Source organism: Monopterus albus, unplaced genomic scaffold (assembly GCF_001952655.1).
Source record: "Monopterus albus unplaced genomic scaffold, M_albus_1.0 scaffold161.1, whole genome shotgun sequence".
NCBI classification, from domain to species: domain Eukaryota; kingdom Metazoa; phylum Chordata; class Actinopteri; order Synbranchiformes; family Synbranchidae; genus Monopterus; species Monopterus albus.
The window spans coordinates 46685-62374 of record NW_018128041.1 but is presented as its reverse complement, the minus strand read 5'-3'; the positions used below and the strand labels follow the sequence as shown (position 1 = coordinate 62374).

At 40.8% G+C, this 15690-nt stretch overlaps 1 protein-coding gene across 1 annotated transcript in view; it reads left to right on the top strand.

Moving 5' to 3' along the window:
- Positions 1-6: 6 nt before the first annotated feature.
- Positions 7-15690, top strand: part of LOC109968761 (striated muscle preferentially expressed protein kinase-like) — a 36656-nt gene continuing 20972 nt past the window's right edge. The window contains 19 exon segments of the mRNA XM_020615260.1: positions 7-216; positions 1973-2015; positions 2757-2924; positions 3586-3678; positions 5870-8071; positions 8238-8662; positions 9153-9299; positions 9738-9920; positions 12024-12187; positions 12605-12693; positions 12841-13016; positions 13113-13290; positions 13576-13649; positions 13989-14147; positions 14253-14442; positions 14691-14812; positions 14815-14910; positions 14992-15111; positions 15213-15328. Coding sequence (XP_020470916.1) covers positions 7368-8071; positions 8238-8662; positions 9153-9299; positions 9738-9920; positions 12024-12187; positions 12605-12693; positions 12841-13016; positions 13113-13290; positions 13576-13649; positions 13989-14147; positions 14253-14442; positions 14691-14812; positions 14815-14910; positions 14992-15111; positions 15213-15328 — 2943 coding nt within the window. The 5' untranslated portion in view covers positions 7-216; positions 1973-2015; positions 2757-2924; positions 3586-3678; positions 5870-7367.

The following is a 15690-nucleotide window of genomic DNA, read 5'->3' as shown; positions in this document are numbered from 1 at the left end:
TTCCCTCTTTCTTCCTGTCTTTGCTGCCAGACTGGAGAGTAAACACACCCACGCAGCAAAGCCGGCTTGAATCTCGATTCTTTTGTTGATGCCACACCCTGAGCTTTTTCCCGTTGTAGGGATGTTTTCATGAGCTCATGCCACAGGTAATCTTGTACGTTTGACAGGAAGCGCTACTTTAAGATGAAGAAGATATGGTCCAAGAAGAGATTTCAGGTGAGCTTGCTGCTTTATGGAAAAACTGCATTTATTGATGGTGATATTAAGATATAGTCATGTTGTTTTCATGGAGATTCATGGGGTTTTACATATTGGGATGTCATGCCACACCCTTTTACCTGATAATCAGATGGAGATGTGGTAATTTGGAATGAATTAGGAATTTTTATACAACCTAGCATTCAGTGATGGTGGGGAAATACTCAAGGAGAAAAAGTATGGATGGATGCGATGCTCACTCTTCTGGGTTTGTTGTCTAATATCTGTTGACAAATTCAGGACAAATCAGGATAACCTAACAAAGAAAGGCAGCTCAAGAAAACTCTGGCTGTCAGGTAGAGAAATGTACAGTATAATCAATAAAAACAATAAACATCACACTGCAACAGTAAAAAGCCAAATTCATTTGCACGTCATCAAACAGTCTGAATTTCTGCTGTACCAGTGTGCGCACTCTGTGGTGAAATATGTTTTGCCTTGGCAGTTGTGACTGTCTTATTTTATTTTATTTTTATAAGCAATTCATGTAATGGGCTTCACTAAATCGGAGCAGATGAAAAGTGTGTCAGTAGGCTACACTCCATGGAGACATGAGAATCAGGGCAGCCAGTCACAAGGGCTACAAAGTGAGCAGAGTACAGAATCAAGCTGATTTCTGATCATTGCTTTGCTGCTGCTGAATTCTGCATCAGTGTCACAAACACCGAGACATGTTGTTTTGCTTCCAACAGCTGAATTATTAGAACGATGCTGTTAGGATTTGGATTAAACCCACAGAATGTTTTCTGAGGTCCAGCTTTTTATGGCACAACAATGATCTCCACCATTTCCTGGTGTAACTGCTGTCCATTAAGCAGTAGTTACCACCAGTCAATTTGCCTGACACAAGAACATTCAGCAGTGGGGAGTGCACAACAATCATGGGGAGAAATGAGTGTGAAATGAGTCCTTTCCCTTTTACTACTTTCGCTTTCCAGTCGCTGCAAAGCTGTGTCATTCTGAGGAGCTCTCCTTGGTGCTGATTGACAGGAGGGACACTTACATGAGATCATTTTCATTTTAGGAAGTCATATTTATTACAGATACAGCTGGGTTGTTATTTATCAACTGTTGGTGAAATCCAATAGGTTCACATCATAGTTTTTCAAAAGTCTGTTGCCTAGACTCACGTTTTCAAGCTAAATGTGATTTAAAACCTAATAAGTGTTACGTTTTTTTTTAACATGAGGTGTTTTGTCTGAACATCAGATTATTTTAGACGAACTGATTAGTAAACCAGCAACCTTTTTGAAAATTAATTATTTGAGACACTGTCTGGCTCCACCTTCTCAGCTGTGAACTTCTCAACCACTTTTATTTACCTAATGTACTGTATATCAGTATAGAACTGATTTTCAGATAAAACAAGATATTTAAAGTTGTCAGCTTTGACTTTGAAGAAGGCAGTTGTAATGAACATGTTTGTGTGGCATCTTAATGGCCAAACAATTGAAGTAATTGAAAACAATAAGGTACAATACAACTAATAATTACTATATACAGTTCCCAAGGTCAGGAATGAACCTTTAGCATATTTCTACAAATATAGTGAAGATGGTGCTACAGTTCACGGCATTAGAGTTGAGGATATGATAATTACAGTACTTATGGGTTAAAGGGACCTTGCAGTTTGAACTTTAGTGCTTTGTGTAAAACAGAACTGTTGGCTGTGTTTCCTGTTGAATAATGCGTTGTACTCTGTATTTTGTTTCAGAGAACTGGGCATTCTACATGGACATTTGGCAGATTTACCCATGGTGTGTTGTCAGTATGAGCTGTTCTACTTAACTGTAGACTCTTTTGTTCTTTGTTAAAAATCTGATCTACTGTAGCCTTGTGATTTTCTCCACTGTTAGCCTTCAACAGCATGTGCGTCGCTTTGATGTAATCCTCAAATAGCTGTTTTATACTGTATATGAAAGTTACTGAACATCGATATTGCTTTAAAGTATTTGCTTGATTTTACTGCTTGACTGCTTAGAGAACATGCGCCCACCCCCACCAAGCAGTATTTTTCTAATCGCACTGTTGCCTCTCTGCATAAAATCCTTGAGCGAATAATGTGAGGCTTTGATGTTTTGAGGTGGAACATTTGGCAGGCTGTGGTCTAAGCCAAATCAGAAGCTTGCTGTACTCGATTTCAGTTCAAAGTTGCATTACAATTTAGGCATTACACTGTTGAAATATATATTTCCTCATAGATACATTGTTGAGTCGCTGTCCCTCACCTGGTGTTCAAGCTGTGTACCTTCATTTGATACAGTTGGGTGGATCTGCACACCCATGCCCATAAAAAGCACACATGCTGCTAAAAAAAATAAGTTAATGGTGATTGTTCATGTTACACTGGCTTTGTCACCATTAGGCAGACCTTCTGGAATGATCTAATCAGTGTTTCTATAATGTGACGTTATGTGAGACATACTGAGGTGCAACCTGATTTGTGGTTGTCGTCCTCCTCCTTCACAAGCTCTCTAACCCTTAAACATATCTGTCAGCCATCCAGCAGTTTAGCTGGTGATTTTAGACTCTAATGGGTACGAAGAGGATTGGTCGTGTGGGTGAGAGAGATGCTGGTTTCCATAGTAACGGTGCTCTCCCGTCTGCCCTCTCTTGCTGCCACTATGGAAGCGAAGTTTTCCGCTCCTGCCGAAAGCAAAGCTATGGTAAACTTGCTTGTCTTGATTCATTTTCTGATTTTATTTGTTTTTCCCATCTGTCCCTGTTTGCCTACATCTGTATTATGATCTCAGACACACAGACGTGGTTTCAAGCAGTTTATTGTGAGCCTGCCTGGTTTCTGTTTCTCTGTCTTTTTTTTATAGTGGTTTCTTGTTCTTGTTCTTCACCTTCCTCAAGAAATCAGAAGTCCATGACATATTTATACTTTCTGTTTTTGAGTGTTACTTATTCAAATGAATGGTTTCCCTGTCTTTCCTTTTGTTGACATATTTTTGGTTTCAGTAGCTTGAGTTATATAAATATTTTCTGCTTTTTAAAGGATTGTTTGGTTTCAGGTGAAATTTTATCAAGAAAATGATTTTTATTTACAGATTCTTCAAATCCACATAAACCCCTCCCCTCTATTTATTTTTACAAGCCACAGCTGGCTTCATGTCATGCTCCAGCTTCAACCCATTTATTTCACTCTGGGGGCTCTCCACCATTCTTTTCATCCCATCAAACTCTGCAAATATGAAATGTCATTTCACCAGAACTCTGTTGTTGTCTTCAGCCTCCTCTTCTTCTCCTCATCTTCAGTACGTCGTTTTCTGAATTTCAATCTTCCATCTTAACCATTATATGTGTTTCTTTTCTTTCTTTCAGACTCTGAGGCCACAGAGGATGATACTACAGAACCTCAGATGGAAACCAAAGAAGGGAGGCACCAAGACAAGGCTGGGCGGAGAGGGCCTTCAGGTATTTCATGTAAATTCTTTCTGATAAGAGCACTGATAAGATTAGCTCTTCACAACTGACATTTGAACTATTTTCTCCTTAGTTTTACATATGTTTATAGCTGAAAACAGGCAATCATTGAAAGAGAAGATACAGTTAAAAAAAAAAAAAAAAACAACAATCTGGAGTGCAGCATGAACATATTCTGTAGCTCTTCAAATCTTATTTATGAGGTGACAGTCAGTATGATTTACTGCAGCAAAAACATTGCTACCAAAACCACACTTCCTCTAAATCAGAATTATAATTCGATGTGGATTGATAGATTGAATAGAGGGCTGTTATCATCTTGGCCCATGACGTGTTGGATGAAATCCGATATGGTGCAATACATTAATCCCTCATGGTGTGATGCAACAGTGTGACACAGTGCCCTACTTTCCAGCAGAGAACCTGTCCAGGTCTAGATCTCACCATTTGCCTTCACAGGGACCATACAGCACAGAAAGCTGAAGCTGTTTCTGCAAGATAAATTAGTTTAGATGCAGTTAACAACACCATTTATTTTACTGTATTGTGTACTTGTGTTCTGCCAGTTAAATTCAATTAGGCTTTAAATATAGATAATTGAATTTACATAAACCTGTGTTGATCAGCTGAGCTAGAACTGCAGTGCATTCAGTAAGTGTTATGTGTCTGCCAGCTTTTTCAAAAAGATGTGTTGCTTTTCTGATTTATATCTCTGTGAAGCGAGTATTATTTGGGCTTTGAGCCGGTGGTCAGAGAAAACAAGAGGTTTAAAGATATCACCTGGCAAACTGTCACTTTCTGGCATTTGATAGATAATTCAGTGAATAATTAAAATGGCTGATAGATTGATCAATAATGAAAATAACTGTAATCTGCAGCCCTACAGTTTATTCTATTAAAGATGTATATTTCTGTAACTGCAACTAAAGGCTGAGGTCACAATGACACAGGTCTCGGTGAGTCTTGGTTCTACCTTTCACTCATTTACTAATCTTCACGTTCTCACAATTTATTCCTGACTAAACAACAGGATGTCTGAATATATATCAGAAATATTGACACCCTTCTCCTCTGCCACAAAGAGACATTTGATTTTCTTCTCATTTGCTCACACAGTTAGCACTTTCTAAGCTTTCATGCCAGCAGGCTGAATACTCATCACACCCCTGTAGAGACAAGCAACATAAAATAAAGAATATTAAATGAGTGAGGAATGAGGTGATACATCATTTGTTCTCTTCAAGACTAAAACACAAACAAGATGTGTTTTGTCTGGACAGACCTTGTTACAGACTTCTTGGACATGTATGAGACAAGATTGTTGTTGTTTCTCTATTGCTTCAAAACAGATCTGAATGTTCTGCCTTTCAGTAAAATGCTGCCCAACCTTGCAGAGAAATGAAAGATTTTCCATTTTTTTCTTTTTTGTATTTTTTTCCCTTGGCTCCAAGAGAAATTGAGTGTGGTTTCTGAATGTGGCGCTGAGTCAGTAGCACTGCAGTAGGAGTTTGTCGTTTTATATCCTGGCCTTCAACGCTATTTCAAGGTTTCCGTCATTAAGAGAAGATGCTGACTGCTGTGTCTTTTCGCTGTCTAAGCATTCCTGTCTCCGTTGCTCATCACTAAAATGTCAATCATTACCGGATTTGTGACGGGAGAGGATCTGTTTAAGTGGCATAGCATAGCCCTTACACTGTCTGCTTCATTTCCTGTTTTTAAGCAGTCGATAGTCTTTATCAATCTGTCCATCCTTTTTTACATTGCTGATGTTCCTGCACTTCCTTATGTCCGTGTCATTTACTACCAGCTCAAAAGTGCCGCTTTTTGAATAGCATGTGTGCTCAGTTTTTTTTTTTTTTTTTTTGCTTGCTTGTTCTTTTTTGAGCCTATTTTGAAATGTATCTGTGTATTTATGACCTGTGCTAAAGATTTACATCTTCTGTAGGAACTGATGTGTTTAAAGTATCATAGACCCAGTAGGGAGCAGGAAAATATTCCTAGACTAATGAACGCATCGTTTCTTTTCCTCTTTTTATGGGATTTGTTGACAGTGTAGAAAAAAATATAGAAAAAACAATCTAATCCTTTCAGCTTGAACAAGTTTTATTGACAGTTCAGTCTAATTTAATTCAGGATGTAAAAGCAAAGTTGTAATAATGTACCCCTCTATATCTCTCTGCAGGTGAGGGAGGGAGGATGATGGAATATAACCTTGATGCTACAGACCGCAGGGCCACCCTCCCAGGTGCTTATGACCCTGTGGTGGAGCGAGAGCTTCGTACCCTGGGCTCCCGCCCTCTGGGACCCTATTTAGAGGCCTCAAACCCAGCCAGGCAAGCTCTCGGTGGGGTTCCCGCCGAGGGGGCCCCCCCTGTTCGTCACCTGGGTGTGGAACCGCTGATCCGGGCGTCTCACGCTAACCTGGCCCGGCCTGTTCAGGGGTCAGAGGAAAGTGTTTCTGTAGGCAGTGACTACTATGGGAGCATGTTCAGCCTCTACAGAGGGAGAACATTTTCTATGCCATTATAGCACATGGCTTTTTTTTCCAGGATTCCACTGAAAACAAAAAAGACTGGCCACAATTCTCAAATTGCAAAAAAAACTCAGACAAAAGACAAGACATTATATCCTCCATAGATGCAAAAATGGTACTCTGTATGTTATAAGTTACAAATATTTGCTCTTATTTCATACATTCAAGCATTTTGTTCATACTATGTTACTTCCTCTTTTTTTTACCTGTCACACTTTCCTTTGACTCAGTTTTTTTATTGCTGTGAGTGTGCTTTGATTCCAGTCTAACAATTATGTCTTACAAAGTATCATTGGTAATATTTCTTATAGCCATTAGAGAGGGCGCAGTGGTACAATCTGCTAATATGTATTATTCAGCACTACTGAAAACTGTGATTACTCTTTTTACCCACTGCATGTTTTCGAGATCGGTTTCTCACTTCTGGATTAACACCATGTCTTTATACATTTGCAGTGGCATGCATAGATTGCTGGCTTTGGTCTAAGCTAATATCAGTACGAATGTTCTCACAAATTAATAATCATGTGATTCACAAGATGTTTTTAGGCATGATGGTTTTGTATTTGAAGTTAAAGCAGGGGGATGTTTGTAAGAGTTCATATTATGAATCTGCAATTTTGTTGCTGCAACATGTCTTCAGTTTCCAATTTTTGCTGTTTTAGAGTGTCTTCAGCCTAACCACAGTTAGATAAAAATCTTTATTTTAAAGGTGCACAGCATTATTTATATTATTTTATCTTCTTTTTCCTGACACTTCATTTTACACGGATGATGTACTGCTGAAAAAGAGACACAAAGAGCACATACAAAACACAATGAACTCACTGGTCAATGTGAAAACATAAGACAAAATGACACAAATGGACATTCATCTGCTTTTTTCTTACTCTTCTAATGCTTATGGCAACTGCATTAGAGCTCTAACTTGACACCTCAATTTCCCCTCAATCCTTGCAACTCTAGGACTCAAACTGCTGATGTATCACAGGAGCGCGCTTTGTGTGTCTCCCTGCCTTCTCCCCAGCCACCACCCACTCTATACAAAAACAGCATCAGTACCACAACCCAAGACTTGGATAAAACTAAACCTTCAGAGCCTCAGTCTTCTAAGATCAACCAGTCATCTAGTGTTAACAGTGTTGTTATGACATCCAAACTGGCTCATACAGGCCCAAAGATTTTTGACAAGGTCCAGGCTTTTGAGGATCAAAGGACCAGCATTGATCTGCAAGAAGGAATCAGATCAGGATTTGGTCAAGCAGCTTCCTTCGACCTAGTTAACAGTGCAAAGAAGACAGGAGGCCCCAGCAAAGAGCAGGTCAGAGTCCTGGAGGGTGCAGCCCAGAAGCGTACAGTGTTCAAGCAACGGGCCTCTTCTTTAGAGGACAAGACAAATTACTCCCAGAAGGTCCAGAGCTACCAGAGTAAGTTTGCTGAAGAACTCCAGAGGATCAGGACACTTGTGGGGAATCCCCGTTTAAAAAAGGCATATTCCACTGAACAGCTGTCACAGAAACAAAGGCTGACCCCAGAGAAGCTAGAGCCCATTCCTCCCCAAGTGGTTAAAAAGTTGGAGGCAAGGGAGCAAGCCTTGGAGGAAAGTGAAGTTGGAGAGAGGGGAGCAGACAGAAGATTGCAGATTCCTCGGCAGGCCCAAACCAAAGCTCTGGAGAATCAAACTCACAACTCTGAAAAGGATATGATGACAGAGCCAGATTCTCAGGGGAAACCAGTGGATGGCTCATCACAAAGAAGAACAGGGAAAATCTCTGTTACCATGGAGACGGCACCAGTTCATCAGTTACCCAGGCAACCATTGCCAACAGCCACAAAGACAATCTTAACAAGGTATGAAGTTTATCTTTACTGATGAATTTGTGTTTTTTATGTATATTTATGTATCTTGCAAGACAGTTGGGAGAAACTGATAAAAGTGCAGTTCATCTTCCAATTGAATATTTATTCCACACTTCTTGTCATTATTACATAACATGTTTCTGTTCTTTGAACACAGGGAAACCTTACAAAGCTCTCTGGCAGCTGACAAAGATGCTCTTGTCAAATCTCACAAATCATCATCCTTGTCCAGAGACACAGTTTCAAAGATAGACACCAAGATGGATAACAAAGCAGAGCGCAGGTCCCCCAGCCCGAATGGGAAGAGAACTTTGAGGGAACCAGAGTCCCATTCTCCAGTCAAGCCCCCCCGGCTCACCCCATCACCCTCTCCTTCCATCAGCCCTCTCCTGAAAAGGAGGAAGGCAGAGGTGGGCCAGAGGTCTCCAGCCTTGAAAGTGAACATCCCCACTATCCTGGTAGAGGATGAACCCATGGAGACAGAATGTGTTGCAGACAGACCTGACAAGACCAGAAGGAAAGAGCGAAGCATTCACAAGAGCAAGGAAAGTCATTCTGTACAACCCAGGTCTCCAGAGGAAGGTAGGACATATTTCATGATGATTGTTGATAAGCATCTTTGTAAAAATCTAACTAAGCAACAGACACTTCAGATGAAACTGAAGCTAGTTAACGTGCAGTTAATAACTGAAGCCAGTATTCCTTCAGAAATCAGCACTGAAGAAGATAAAAAAGCTTTTCTGCTGTTTGTAAACCCAGCATATTAACTAGCTTCCTTTTGGAATCAAAGTAATACTTTGGATTGGATAGCTTAAGTGAATAAGTACAAATTATATTCCCTCAGCGAGTTACAAGTTAAAAAGTAGAGCATGTATCTTTTATGTTGTCCACTGTGGAAAATGAATCAAGTACACAGTCTTCCCACAGGCCCAAACTCATTGATAGAAGTCATTTTTTGTGGGGACCCAAAAAAAAGAAACTAGCTCATGACTCGATTTGGGGCCTGACCCATTTTCGAAACCAGGTAACAGAGTACAGGCAGTACCATGTGAACATGACCTGTTGTTTCCAGGGTGCTCCTCTGATGACCCCTACCTTTCTGCTGATGAAGAGCCAGCTGAGAGCCTGAGGTTTGAGAGGCCTCTGGAGGATGCCATGGCACCGAGCGGCTCAGAGGTCACACTGAAATGTGTCATCACTGGGAACCCGGCCCCTGCAGGTACAACTGAGAACATCCTTTCCATTTTGGGTTAGGGTTTTACTTCATTTTGCTGTATGCACTTTTATATTTTTACAGGGTTTTTTTTTTTGGTATTTTATTTCTTCATCGTGAAAATTTTGAAAGTCAATGCTATAAAAAATCTAGGTGACAGATTTTAGAGATTTTTACACTCATAATGACTGGAGCTTAACTTAAAGAATATGATTTAATGTGCAGCTTGTTTGCATTTTCTTTGTTTTTCCTCTTCACTTTCTGTGAAATGTTTTCTGAAGCAAACACTTTCTCACAGAAGAAAAAGCTGTTTTCATCTGTGAAAACAATGAGCCTTATGCATCACATCATAGAAAGGTGGATTGTGCTATATTTGTCTTTACTGTGGGAGGTCTTATTGGGCGGTTGTCATCTGTGTGAATGCGTTTTTCTCTGCCTTCTCAGTAACATGGAGGAAAGATAATGTGGAGATTCAAAGCGACACCCACCATGTAATAAAGGCCGAGGGTGAGAAGCACAGTCTGGTGATAAAGCAGATGAGGCTGAACAACGCAGGGTCATACTGCGTCACAGCTGTCAACACAGCGGGCAGAGTGTCTTGCAGCGCCACACTCTCCGTCCAATCAGGTGAGACCAGGGCAGAGCAAAAGGATATGCTGTTAGATTTACAGCAACACATTTACATGTATATACAGTAAAGCAAAAGACAAGGACGCTGAGGCACATGTAAATGCTGCTCTCCCTGAAATACATAAACATGCCACGCACAAACGTGCCTTAATCCACTGCCAGCCATCCTCCGCCTGAAATTCTGTCTTAATGACTACAAAGGCCCTTTGGAGCTCAGTATCCCGACCGGGGCTTCTTGCAGCGATAGTTGCCATGGTAACTCATTAATTCTTAAAGGGGCTGAGCTCCCCTCAGTGCAGATTCAAAACACAAACCTGCCCTGTCACACAAAGGTCTCCTGAGTCTTAATGACAGCTACGGCATCCCGAATCAGGAGTAAACAAAATAATCATTCCTTTTGGAAAAGGCTTTTCTTATAAATGTGCTTGCGTTGGATGTGTGTTTATATTGCATGATGTGTGTGTGAAAAGCTTGTGCTGCTGCCAGCATGTTAATTCAGTTCATGTGAATGTAACCTGCTCTTCCCCAAATTTGTCAACAAAAGTGAGAGTACAATCTGGTACTGTCTCACCAGCAGCACTGGGCCTGTGTTGCCATATTAGGACAGCGGACTGTAACTTGCACGAGTATTTTTAGCCGTCCTCTTGTTCTCTCTGGTAATTGCAGTCTGCTTTATGTTCCTGTGCAAGATTACTGCTGCAATCATGGATTTTTTCATCTTTCTAGATTTCTCGCTGCAGGGCTTGGAGTTGAAGTTGTGGTGGGAGATTATGTGATTTATTTTATCTGGTTTAGCTGGGAACTGAGTATATTTTTGGCAGGGCAAGTCAGAACAGCGGAGAGAGGGATCTATAAGCTACAGAGAATGTCAGACCTCAAATTCCCAGCTTTTTATTGAGTTTGCAATTTCAACATTCTTTGTAGAGTCTCTTGGTATAAAAATCAAACCGTTAATGACTCTATACAGTATTAACTTTTCTCCAACGATTGTGTTAGCTTCAAGATGTTAGGAGTGTTAGACAATATGGACCTGACAGTGAGTGGAAACAGAGGAGAGAATGAGAGTGAAAAGCAAGGTTAGCTGGATCAGACTGTGCAGCAGTTGTGTAAGAGTTGGCAGGTTTAAGTAAATACTCCCGGGAGTCATTCCGCGGAGCACAGGCGCTGCTCAGAGATGTGACTAGGTAGGTTATTTTGTTGTTTTTCCTTTTTAATGCCATCATGATGACAACTCAACAGAATATCCACCATCGTAAACGTGATACTCCAGTATAACTTGTGTGTTTCTGTTGAGAGGAAACCTCAACTTAATATTTTGTTGCTATAAGACAGTTTCTGCATATAGTCTCTATGGATGTGGACAATCCTTGACTTCTTTCAACTGCAGCTTACAATGGATGACCCTGCTACCTTTTTTGTTTTATTTGCTAAGTTCATTTAATAGCAGTACTTTTATCTATTCACTCTACTGTTGTTGTCCTCTCAAAGGAGGACAGGCCTGAATTCTGTCCCACTCGTGGATTTTCTTTCATTTTCAGTCAGTGGTCACAGTGTTACAGTATGTGGTCATGCCAGATGCCTGAAGCTGAGACAAAAATAAAGCTATAGAGACAGAAAAAGAAGCAAAGTCTGAAAGAGTGGCTGTGTTTTGTATTTCTCCATCCAGCAGTGAATTAATTCTGACTTTAGCAGAAGCTGCCAGGAAACTGGACAGTGTGTCTGCTCTGGAATTCCGCGGGAATAAGCAAATGATTGGGTTAGGGATTATGGGATTAATTCATTATCTGTTCAGTTATGGTCCCTGTGCTCTGTGTGTGTACATGTGGGAGCAATGTGGCCCACTCATCTCTAACTCATCTGTCTGTGTTGCCAACTGCTCATCTTGGCAAAGATTAGTCATCCCAGAAAAGCAAGCAGAGAGTATAAACATCAGAGTTCCAACAGATTGTTCTTATCTAAAGGTTTAAGCAGCCGCCCCGGTGCCATGTTAACCACAATTCAAAGGGATTTGCACTTGATTAAGAAAGTGAATTAGATGTCACAGCAGTGTGCTTGAAATTCAATTAAATTATGTCCTCTTTCACTGTCCTGTTGTTCCAGAGCTGACCTGTGGGCAGTGTGAGAAACCAGCCAAACCTCAGGAAGTCAGTAGTCCAATCCACTCAGATGAGGAGTATCTGAGTCCTCAGGAGGATGCAATGGAGGTTGGGGACTTGCCTGCTCTGAGTAAAAGTGTCCACTTCAAAGAGCCCCCTTCGTTTCAGGTATGAGAGTCTCAGGGTGAAGTGAAGCCCAGTTTTGTTTTTCAGAAACCTGATGTTTAGGACAGACTGTCCACTGATATAATGGAGCCATGCAGCCCCAAAGGTTGTTCTGCATTTTCCCAGTACCGAGCCAAAGGAGCAGGCTAGATGAAGAATAGGACATCCTTTGGTGATAGATGGCAGACTCTGCTTGCTTTGTCAAATTCAAAGATGCCTAATTTACAGTTATATAAAACAGAAAAAAAGCAATGTGATTGGGATTTTTGCCTGAAAAGTGACTGAAGCTAACTTTTCTGTTGACTAACTGATGAACTGACTAATTGTTGCAGCTCCACTTCTAATAAATTTTAGGCTGAGAGCAAATACACTCTAATTGTGAAAGCTGTTCTAGCTACCCATGTTGTAATGTTTTTAAAGGTGGCACCATGTGACCAGGGGGTAACTGAGGGTCAAGATGTTGTCATCACAGCAAAGGTCAGAGGACAGCCAAGACCTATGGTTTACTGGTAAGTAAGTTTTATTTCAAACAACTATCTTAGGAAACACATAAAGCTATTACCTCAACCAAGGTGACTGACTTTCCCTGTCACACACAAACATCTACTTAACACCTGAGTGTAAATTACTGTGATGGTCATTTTATATTGGCCCAGGTTAAAGGACAAACTCACAGTGAAGACAGCAGGACGCTTTACTATACAAGAGACAGAAGATGGCAGCAGTGAAATAAGAATCAGTTCAGTTCAGAGGTCTGATGCAGGGCTTTACATTTGCAAGATCATCAATGAGTATGGTACCAAGCAGGTGGAGTGCAAAGTGGAGGTCAAAGGTGAGTAATAAAGAACTGAATCTGTTTAGGTCAGTTTGTGTTACAACAGGCATCTTGTGTAATATTTCCTTTTTGATGTTGTTTCTGTTGCTCCAGCTCAAACAGCACTGAAAATCACCAGGGAGGTAGAAGACGTGTCAGTCAGGGCTGGAGAGTCGGCCATGTTTGAGTGTTACATTACAGGACCTTCAGATGTTGATGTGGATTGGCTGTCCAATGGGAAGCTGATCCAGCCAGCGCTGCTCAACTGCAAGATGCACTTTGATGGAAAGAGGTGGGTGCATTTGTGTTGGAAATGTCTTCTGGTGATCCCTCTTTGTTGACTTCTGTGTGTGATTTGATTCAATGTGTAATTAAAGGCTTTTTCTTTGGTGTGTGAGAAACTGGCAAACCCTGGGTCCAGAGTGGAAAAGTGTTGGTTGGAGGAATCCCAACCCTGACCCTCACCTAAAATTCATCTCTCTAACCTATTTAGCTGTCATTGAAGCAGGATGTTTGCAAGAGGTTTAGTTTTAAATTATTGGACCCTTTTTAAAGGCTGTTTTGTTTAATTTTACAGGTGCCGTCTGCTGCTAAATTCAGTACATGAAGATGATAGTGGGACGTACACTTGCAAGCTGAGCACAGTCAAAGGTAAACTACAAACACTGTCTCACTGTTGTTTAAGTGATGATGGAAAATGTACGATTGTGTTCCTTTTAGCTCTGCCAAGGAGAGGTTATGGATGTTTTTTTTTTTGTTGTTTTTTTTTGTTTGCTGACAGATTTTGAAATGCTAAGGGCCAGGGACCGAATAGTTTTTGGCACTGACCTGAAACCAGTAAAGCAATTATGACAAAACAAATCAACAAATATGTGCTGTATCAACCTCTGCCTTTGCTATCATTTAAAATTTCACTAATCCTTCTGGACACATACATATATATATATAAATACTCAGAGAAACTCCTTACTAAGTAATGGGTCTTTTCAGAGGAGTTAACCTCAAGTGCAAACCTGAGGGTCACTCCATCCAGGGAGCCTTTGTTCACCCATAAACTGGACATCCTGGAGGTCATTGAAGGTCGGACTGCCCGGTTTGACTGTAAGGTGAGCGGATCTCCCGCGCCACAAGTCACATGGATGCATTTTGGTAAGAATCTCAGTTTTGTATGTGATGTGACATTTGGTGCATTTGGGTTTATCATAACTAACAGCTATGAACTCTTCAGCGGAAATGTTTGTTTGTTTGTATCAGAGACACAAGTGGAGGAAAGTGATAATGTTTGCATCCTTCAAGAAGGGGGTCGTCACTCGCTAGTCATCGCCCACGTTAGCAGTGACACAGAAGGCTTCTACACAGCAGTTGCTCATAACATTTTTGGGAAGTCTGAATGCACTGCTGAGCTCTACATGCAAGAACCCCGAGCTGCTATCTCTTCTCACATGTAAGAGAAGCCAACGATATGGGAAATATCTCCATGATTGTGTCATTTCAAAGGCTTTGAAAAAATAAAACCAAACTGTTACTATAAAAGTCAGAAAAGCAGTTTTTTTTTTAATCTGCAAGGGTAAAGAAAAATGCTTCAGAAGGAAAGAAAACCCTGAAGGCATGGAACAAAAATTTAATTAAGCCCATTAGTCTTTCAGTGTGTCTTCTCAGATTTAAAAATTGGTCGATCCTTTCTTTTTCCAGGACAAAGTTGGAGAAGATGCCATCTATCCCTGAGGAGCCTGAAGTGCTGGAGAGTGAGGTGGAGAAGAGGACCATGCCAGACTTTGTGAAACCTCTGGCTGATGTGGAAGTGATTGAAGGGAAATGAAATGCAAGGTAGCAGGTCTGCCCTACCCAGCTATCTCCTGGTACCATAACGGAAAGCGCATTGAGAGCAGTGAGGAACGTAAAATGACTCAGTGTAAGCAAAGAACCAGATAATTAACAAATCAAATCAGTTTGTAGGAACAGGAAACAAGAAACTTGTGTGACTGTCTTTCAGACAGGGATGTCCACAGTCTGCTCATTCGGAGCGCTTGTCATGCTCATGGGGGTGTCTACAAGGCCGTCATATCCAACAAAGTGGGCAAAGCAGCCTGTTACGCACATCTATATATAACAGGTCAGAACTGAAGTTTAATGTTTGATGCTGCCGTAGACAGAATGCAAGATGCCCCCTTACAGTTTGTATGTATCTTATTGGCTTTATTCATTTGAAAACAGACATTGTTCCTGACCCGCCTGATGGCCCTCCAGTGATCGAGGCCATTACAGGGAAAAATATAAGTCTCAGCTGGAAGACACCAAAGAGGCTTGACCCTTCATTTGGTATGTTGACTGCATTCATCTGATACCAGTTTTATGCTTTGGCCTGGATATTGAAGAAAAAAACTATTTTTAGTGACTCTTTTTTGCAATATTTAGGAAGGTTTAATCAAAACACTGTAATTTTCTAACCATAAAACACTTGCAGAGAAACACTATTTACAGTGCCTTGCGAAAGTATTCGGCCCCCTTGAACTTTGCGACCTTTTGCCACCTTTCAGGTTTCAAACATAAAGATATAAAACTGTAATTTTTTGTGAAGAATCAACAACAAGTGGGACACAATCATGAAGTGGAACGAAATTTATTGGATATTTCAAACGTTTTTAACAAATAAAAAAACTGAAAAATTGGGCGTGCAAAATTATTCAGCCCC